The sequence below is a fragment of the Lygodium microphyllum genome, chromosome 6, assembly GCF_053477565.2.
Source record: "Lygodium microphyllum isolate KBCC chromosome 6, Lygodium_microphyllum_v1.1.10, whole genome shotgun sequence".
In the NCBI taxonomy this organism is placed as follows: Eukaryota; Viridiplantae; Streptophyta; class Polypodiopsida; order Schizaeales; family Lygodiaceae; genus Lygodium; species Lygodium microphyllum.
This window is the reverse complement of record NC_141140.1, coordinates 78,201,719-78,211,168: the sequence shown is the minus strand read 5'-3', so window position 1 is coordinate 78,211,168 and position 9,450 is coordinate 78,201,719. Positions and strand designations below refer to the sequence as shown.

The 9,450-nt window shown below is 38.9% G+C and overlaps 1 protein-coding gene across 1 annotated transcript; it reads left to right on the top strand.

Moving 5' to 3' along the window:
* The first annotated feature begins 559 nt into the window (after positions 1-559).
* On the top strand, positions 560-9,244 carry LOC148034711 (uncharacterized). Its single transcript, XM_087680700.1, is given in 2 exon segments — positions 560-601; positions 9,017-9,244. Coding segments are annotated over 2 exon segments (270 nt in total).
* The last annotated feature ends 206 nt before the right edge of the window (positions 9,245-9,450 follow it).

Here is a 9,450-nt window from a genome sequence, read left to right as displayed (position 1 = left end):
TAGGTTTCAAGATTGAGATTTGAACTCATAAACACAATCTTGTGTATGGACAACAATGACACATACACTTGACAGAAAGAGACAAGTACTATTGCATTATCATATGTGAAAGTGATAGTTCAAGTACATCATTATATAGAGTTCTTTGGTAGCACTTAACATCCACTATGCATATGGGATTTGTCTCTCTTCCTAGAATGGGTTGCATCTTCCTAGCCTAGCTATTCCATACAAAGAGACTAAAGTAGGTGTGATTGCAAATATCTCAAAACCCCTCCTCAATCACAACCAAAAGTATAAAGTGTGTAGAGGCTTTAGTGAAAGCAACACTTGCAAAGTGTGGGTACACCATAAACATGGCAAAACACCAGAGGGTGTCGTAGAAAAGGCTAAATGTGGGTGCCACAAACATGATGGACATCAAGAGGCTATAGTAGGGGCCTTACAAAGTGTATAGAGGCTGTAGTACAAGGATAACTAAGGAGTTTACAAGTTTATATTTGAAAATTTAGGGTTAGGAAATACAAAACTAAAAAATTCTATCTGAATAGAAGGACTGATGAGGTTTGTCCTTCTCGTGGTGGTCTTCTTCTTCTTCCTCTTCGTCCTTTGCTCCATTTTCTTCGTCTTCTTTGACTACAACTAGATAGGCTTTTTGGGACCTCTTTCTTGTGTGGCAGAACTTCTCGGTGTGTCCGGTCCTTTTGCAGAAGTCACAAAAGAGCTGATCCTTCTTGCCTTTGTACATGTTGCCAACATGTAATGCATGCTAATCTCTAGAGGTACTTGGTTCTTCCTTAGTTTTTAGCTTCTTTTTCTCTTCTAATAGTGATGCTTGGATATCAACAAGTTCAGGATTTGGCATGTTGATTAAAGTTGTTGATACATTATTATATTCAGGAGGCAAACTCTTAAGTAGAACACCGATGTAAACATCTTCTTCCATTTTAATGTTGATTCCTGCAAGTTGGGTTAGAAGTCCTTCCATGTAATTTAGATGTGTGGCAAGTGATGTGTTGGACTTCATTTCAAGCCTGAAAAGCTCAATCAGGAGACCATACTTTGATGATTTAGACTGTGCATCGAACAAGGTGTCAAGTCTCTTCCATGTATCATGTGAGGTCTCACAGTTATCTACATGGTGGATATAGCTGTTGTCTAGCTCCAGTTTGATAATGGCATGGACCTTATCATCGTTCTTTTGCCAAGTTATAGCAAGATCCGCATCATGAGGCTTCTTTTCTTTTCCAGTGGTAATGGCCCAGAGGCCCTTCTTCATTAGGATGAGTTTGATGCGAGTCTGCTAGGTGTGAAACCCGACTCCTTTGAACCGAGCAGTTAGAGAGTCTTTGCCCATGTTAGACTTATGGGAACAGTAGAAAATCAACTTTAAAATTTTGAGATTTATCAGTGGAAGAGAAGATTACAATGTGTTAAGAGACACAAGTAATGACAGTGTGAAAACACACTATGTGGAGACTATGTCTGTGTTGATATTGAGCTTGAATCTTCACTGTTCGGGGTCGTCGATCCTTCTTCAATCTTTCTAGGTCCTTCCCCTCCTTGATTTGATGTTGGGAAAATAGATCAAAGTGGCAATGTGTTGCTCTAAGTGGCAGGAGAGAGAAACTAATGAGGTTTTTGAGCTTCAGTGAAAAATTGGCTATGGTGGATTTTAGGGTTTCATGACAGGGGCCTAGTTTTTTGCTGATTGCAGGAGCTATGGTGGATAATTTTCAAAAAAAAAAATGGAAATGTAGCTCTCTTCAAGGCTTATCAAAGCCCTATGATCCTCGTCCAGATCGCGGCCCGTAGCGATGGCGGAAGCAACTCGAACATCAACAGGTGCAGTTTAGAACTGCGAGCACAAATTCTTGCAATGCCGATGCATACAGTGACCAATGTCAAGTTGTGTTGTGCTGTATGATGCGCCTGAAGTTGGGGAACAATTTTGTAGAAGACAGTGTGAAGAGTTATGCCCTCTATTGCAAGATCCAACTCGTCAAAGTTGGCAGGGTCTATCTGGCTATGGCAGACACACAGGGCAGCAACTGTGTAGACTCACAATGCTAAGCTATGGAGTGGCCAATGTCAATCTCTTAAGTGTACAGAGAAGCCTTGGGAGTCAAGGAACAAATGTCTAGAAGAGAGCAGGTCTAGATATGACCTATGGAGAGAGATCTAGGAGCTTCAAGTTGACAGGGTGCTGTTGGCTATGGCTGCCAAGGATGTCAAGTAGAGATGGAGGTGAGAAATGTAACCATGAGCTAGAATTGAACTGACCTGAGATTAAGAGGGACTGGGAGAGCAGAGAAGGGAGTTATGCCATGCCCGACTGGGCTCTGATGCCATGTCAAAGAAGCGTGATCTAGAGCATGGCAAAGGCGGAAGCTATGGAGGATGGAAGATAAAGACACAACTCATGTTGACATGACAATGTAGACAACTATTACACAAGTGAATTAGGTTTCAAGATTGAGACTTGAACTCATAAACACAATCTTGTGTATGGACAACAATGACACAGAAACTTGACAGAAAGAGAAAAGTACTATTGCATTATCATATGTGAAAGTGATAGTTCAAGTACATCATTATATAGAGTTCTTTGGTAGCACTTAACATTCACTGTGCATATGGGATATGTCTCTCTTCCTAGAATGGATTGCATCTTCCTAGCCTAGTTGTTCCATACAAAGGGACTAAAGTAGGTGTGATTGCAAATATCTCAAAAAATAAAAGGTGTTCAAAAAGGCTTACTTGTCTATCTGATTAAACTGAATAAGCTAGATCAGAATCAGGAATTTGGAGAAGAACCTTCATGGTTAAAGGAATACGCAGATGTATTTCCTGAAGATCTGATGGAACTTCCTCCTCAAAGGGAAGGCAACCATGAAATCAAACTTGTGCCAGGAGCTGCACCGGTCGCAAAGAGGCCATATAAGATGTCCATTCCGGAAGCTATCGAACTGAAAGAGCATCTCAAGCAACTGTTAAACCAAGGCTACATCCATCCTAGCAGTTCACCATGGGGAGCTCCAGTGCCATTCCAAAAGAAAAAAGATGGAACGATACGCCTATGCATTGACTACAGAGGGTTGAATCAGGTAACCATAAAAAATAAATACCCCATCCCAAGAATAGATGAATTACTTGACCGTCTTCAAGGAGCAAAGATCTTCTCAAAGATAGATATCAGATCTAGATACTACCAGATAAGGATCAAAGAAGAAGATATCCCGAAGACTGCATTCAATACAAGGTATGGACACTTCGAATTCCTAGTGATGTCATTCGAGCTAATGAATGCTCCTGCTACCTTCAATAGGTTAATACAGGATATCTTTAGGCCCTATCTTGATGACTTCGTACTCGTCTTCTTTGAAGATACCCTAGTCTACTCAAAACAAGAAAAAGATCATGAACCCCAGCTTTGCATTGTTCTTGAAACAATGAGAGCACACAAGCTTTATGCCAAGAAGAAGAAGTGCACATTTTTCAAGCAACAATATATTGAATATATGGGATTCATTGTATCAGCAGAAGGAATTTCAGTAGATCCGTCTAAGGTTAAAGACATTTTGGAATGGCCAACACCAACTTTTGTCAAAGAAATACGTAGTTTTCTTGGGTTGACAGGATGGTACAGAATTTTCATCAAAGATTATGCTTTGATTGCAACACCTCTGACTGATCTACTAAAGAAACAAGTATCAATTGTATGGTCACCTACTGAACAAACCAGCTTTGACAAACTAAAGCAAAGCTTAGTATTAGCACCCATCTTGAAACTTCTTGATCTTAGTAAGGAGTTTGAAGTGGTAACTGATGCTAGCGCACTTGCTTTAGGATGTGTACTTATGTAAGAAGGTCATCCCATAGCATATTCTTCAAGGAAATTGAAGAGCCATGAAAGGAATTATGCTACCCACGATCTGGAGTTGTTGGCTATCATCCATGTTCTCAAACTTGAAGACATTACTTGCTAGGTAACAAATTTTCCTTATCATATTTTTGTTTTGATAGTGCTTATGATATTCATCCTCATGGTAATGCGAGATCCAACACTCATTGGCAATACTAGATATGATAAATTTGATGCTAGTTTAAGTGGTTGGTCATGTGTAGCAGGTTGATTTGATGTTACAAGCCAAGTTTCACTCCCAAAACCTAGCCTTTGTCAAGCATTTGTCTAAATGCATGAAGTCTTACAAGTCTAAGGGTATTTTGGACTCTTTCTCAAAGGATGCAAAAGACATTTTTGATTGTTCATCATGGTGTAGGATCTTACACTTCAATATCTACCTTAGTGAAAAATTGTCATGACGTGTTTTAATAGAAATTTCTCTTCTCAAATAAGTTTTCATTTGTGGTGGGAAGACCTCACACAGTTTGTGATTAGTTTGTGATTAGTTTGATCTCTTAGAGGTTTGTCTCATCACACAAAACTTTCAATCTTTTGGTTGCAAAGGTTTGTGGTCTTATTCTTCTCCTTTTACGTCTCTTCTATGGTTTTGTACTTTGTACGTTTCGCGCGAGGGGGTATCACTGTGTAGTAATTTGTTAAAAGTTTCTCTGCCTCAAATAACAAAACCTAGCCTTTGTCAAGCATTTGTCTAAATGCATGAAGTCTTACAAGTCTAAGGGTATTTTGGACTCTTTCTCAAAGGATGCAAAAGACATTTTTGATTGTTCATCATGGTGTAGGATCTTACACTTCAATATCTACCTTAGTGAAAAATTTTCATGATGTGTTTTAATAGAAATTTCTCTTCTCAAATAAGTTTTCATTTGTGGTGGGAAGACCTCACACAGTTTGTGATTAGTTTGTGATTAGTTTGATCTCTTAGAGGATCGTCTCATCACACAAAACTTTCAATCTTTTGGTTGCAAAGGTTTGTGGTCTTATTCTTCTCCTTTTACGTCTCTTCTATGGTTTTGTACTTTGTACGTTTCGCACGAGGGGGTATCACTGTGTAGTAATTTGTTAAAAGTTTCTCTGCCTCAAATAACAAAACCTAGCCTTTGATAGTGCTTATGATATTCATCCTCATGGTAATGCGAGATCCAACACTCATTGGCAATACTAGATATGATAAATTTGATGCTAGTTTAAGTGGTTGGTCATGTGTAGCAGGTTGATTTGATGTTACAAGCCAAGTTTCACTCCCAAAACCTAGCCTTTGTCAAGCATTTGTCTAAATGCATGAAGTCTTACAAGTCTAAGGGTATTTTGGACTCTTTCTCAAAGGATGCAAAAGACATTTTTGATTGTTCATCATGGTGTAGCATCTTACACTTCAATATCTACCTTAGTGAAAAATTGTCATGACGTGTTTTAATAGAAATTTCTCTTCTCAAATAAGTTTTCATTTGTGGTGGGAAGACCTCACATAGTTTGTGATTAGTTTGTGATTAGTTTGATCTCTTAGAGGTTTGTCTCATCACACAAAACTTTCAATCTTTTGGTTGCAAAGGTTTGTGGTCTTATTCTTCTCCTTTTACGTCTCTTCTATGGTTTTGTACTTTGTACGTTTCGCGCGAGGGGGTATCACTGTGTAGTAATTTGTTAAAAGTTTCTCTGCCTCAAATAACAAAAGAGAGGGAAAATATCTTACATTGGAATAATTCAAAATGGCTCTCTTCATTTTTTATCATTCCTTATGATGTCAGATTTTGTACTTTAATACCTACCTTGCTCCATTTATGGATGAATCTACTCATGTTTCCTTAGATGCCATTTTTTGATCGTTCCTCACATGGCTAAAGTAGCTTGTGCTAGCTTGGGCTAATTTAGGACCCTTTTGAGCAAGAGACAAAAGAGGCACATATATTCAAAGTGGTGTTGGAGAAAGAGGTGAAACAAGTTGAATTGAGTGAATGCCATCCTTCAAGAGGTATAAAAATATTTTGAATTCGAGTTGTTTTTCTTGACAATCACCATTGCATTGTTGTGCACACTTTATGCATTCCATCATTAGGAGAAAACATAGGTTACAATGGATATACTATGTACAGCTTGCAACGGGTACTACCTAAAAGCAAGAATAATTTTTTCAATGCTAATTGGGTCATTCATGGTCTAAAATAGCCTGCTCTATCATGGGCTACTATAGGGGCATGGCCAAGGAGGTCATTTAACACATTAATTGGTCAGAGACTATTGCCATACTTGAAGGAGAAATAGAGCACACATGAGATGGTGAGGGTCTTGTACATAAAGGATCATGTTGACGCTCTAGGCCTCCATGGTTTGAGGCTTGTAGAAACCCGATCCATGTAGCAGTTCACGCACTATCTAGGCCTCATAGCCCACCTTATCAAGCATGAGATCATTGTCCTTATCCTTGAACAAGGACAACTCAAAGGCTTTAAGATTGATGAGGTGGCATCCCCCTCCACATGAAGCATTCTAAGCACAATGATGAGTGCAATGAGGGTGAAGATGATAGAAAAGCACAAGGTGGGGGAAAGGTAACTTTGGGTACATATGTAGGGGTGTGATGACTTAGGAGTGATCGCTACCACTACCATCATGTTGCACATTAGCCTCACTAGAGGCAATTGACGCATAGTCACTACGATAGATGGAGGAGTAGGTGGTTGGAGAAGGAGATCATTGTGAGCATAATCCATGTGGTGATGCAAGGGGTTCAAACAATGTGTTGATGGAGGTGGTGGTGATGAGGAAGCTAGACATAATGATGGAATCGAGTATGACATCTATTGTTGTTGATGATGATGTAGTATATGTCACACTAGTGGTAGGGATGAGAGGCATACACTGTGATGGTGAGAGACTGTATCTATTGGTGATGGAGCTATGTAGGGGAGGAAACCCCATGGATGACCTAATGTAGAGGCCAAGAAAGAGGCTCTGAGAGAGAGTTGGAATCATTGGCATGGTCATCAAAAAGGCTAAGTAAGAGAAAGCTAGCAAGTGGCTTGCAAATTCATTGATTATGGAGAAATTTGATAGTTATATTGATGTTTCAGTACCCTTCCAATTTTTTTGTGTATGACCTTGTTTGTACCATGGAGAATCTGGTTTTTTGCACAAATGTAAGAGAAATAGCATTGTCAAGTACATCTTTTGGATTGAAGTGCTCAAGTGATAGCCAGTTCACATGGGGAAATGTGTTTAGGATAATGTGCACCTATTGCGAACTCCTTGTTGTTGAGCCCTAGTAGTATCACTCTCCATGGATCGTGGGGTAAAATTCTTGTGTAAATTCATGTGCCTAACTGTCAATTCTTGCATGGCTTGATTCAAAAAGTGATTGTCCTCTCACTAGCCAGCTCTAATAGGGAATCCAAACCTAGTTATGATATTGGAATATGAAAACTTGGTTACATTGGGTACCTTGCTGTCTTTTAAGGCATGAGCTTCTACCCATTTCATACACTAGTCAATGCAAACCAAAATATATTGATTACCTATTCTATTTGCAGCCCGCTTGATACGTCCAACAAAATCTATCCCCCATTTCTCAAATGGCTCAAGTGGTAATATAGGATGATTATGCATCCTATCTCTATCAAGAGCCTAACCCTCCTTTCAGATATTGCAAGCACTCTTTAGTATATTGGTGGGCATCCTTCAAGATAGTAGGCCACCACAAACCTACTTGCAAAATTTTCCTACATGTAATCTCCCCAAAAAAGTAACCACCTAATAGTTTGGCATGGGCCTCCTGAATGACTGCTAGCTATTCATACTCATGCACACACCTCCTCTAGTAACCACCTGATCGTTCGGCATGGGCCTCATGAATGACTACTAGCTATTCATACTCGTGCACACACCTCCTCTAGTACATTGTCAACTCCTCTTTTGTATAATGTATTCATGATAACCTGAAATGATCTACTATAAGGTGTGTTGGCATAGCTCCTTTCAACAAGAAATGTAGTAGTTGATCATAGAAATGATCTAGGTCTACAATGTGAACTTCAAAGAGTTTAGCATCAACTGGATGATCAGGAACTCCTACTTCTATATCATCATTTTCCAATCTACTAAGATAATCAACCACTACATGTTCTTTCCCTAGAGTGTGAATGACTTTGTAGTTAAACTCTTGTAATAGCAATATCCATCTAACCAATCTGCTTGTTAACTGAGGTTTATTGATCAAGAAAAAAAGAGCCAAGTTGTGGTGCACATGGAATATCACTTGATTAACAAGCAACTAGTTCCTAAATTTATGTAAAGAATAAACCATCCATGGTACTTCTCTCTCCATTTTTGAATAATTATTTTTAGTAGTACTTAATCTTCTACTTGCATAATATATCGATCTAAACTACCTCTTTCCCTATTATTTTTATTGTTTCTTCCCTCTCTCTCTCATTCCTTCTTTCCTTTTCTCTCTTCCTCTCCCTCTCTCATTTCCTCTCCCTCCCTCTCCATCTCCCTCTCTTTCTCTCTTTCCCTATTATGTTTAATGTTTTTTCCCTCTCTCTCTTGTTCCTTCTTTCCTTTTCTCTCTTCCTCTCCCTCTCTCATTTCCTCTCCCTCTCTCAATACACATGAATTTTAACAAAAACAAGTAAAAGAAAAAGAGAAAACACAAAAACAAAGTAAGAAGGAATAATGCACTCAACGTAAAGTATCAAGGATGGATTCGATGACTCCTTGAAACAACGACTCCTCTTTGCCCTCTGTACACTTCCTCCTCTTCTTCGCGAACAGCGGCAGTGGCAGTGAGAAGCTTTCCTTCTCCCACTTTCTCTCCCTCTCAAATGCAAGATGGAGTTCGCTCTCCCTTTCGCTGTCTCTTTCGTGTACTCATGCAAAATAACTTACTCGGGTATCGGCCCACGTTTTTTTCGTTTGAGCACCATCATTATTAGCGTCACAAATAGCAACGCAAATAGCAACAGCGGCTATTTTGCATCGAAAAGCACCGTCGCTATACCTCCATATCCTTGTAGTGATTGATCTGTGACTATTAGTGAAACTCCACTCTGCACCTCTAGAAACACTGATATTGAAACCCCTTCATGTGCAAAGATCACATTATCTAGACAAATGCATGTTGTCACTAATACAGAGGATTTAAGTTTTGCAGTAGGAGCTCTATTTTCAAAACACTCCGAAAAGAAAGATTGGTGTAAGGACCATAATTTTTAGTTCTAAAGAATGACTATATAAGATATATTTTTTATTGATTGGTTTGGTGGGGCCAAGGCTATACATGTGGAAGATTATTTGAATCTTAGCCTCAAGGTCTACTTGTAAGCAAGTGTCTCTACACAAAAGAATTATCTCTATATTTTACACTATCATAATCCCAAGAAAAGGAAAGAGTTCTGGTGACTCTTAATGAATTTGTTGGCCACATTGAGTCATCAAAATATTAATTCCTATATGAAGCATATTAACTTGTATATCTATCTAACATTACATGTTCTGAAGTCAAATGTATGAATCGGCACATCTCTATC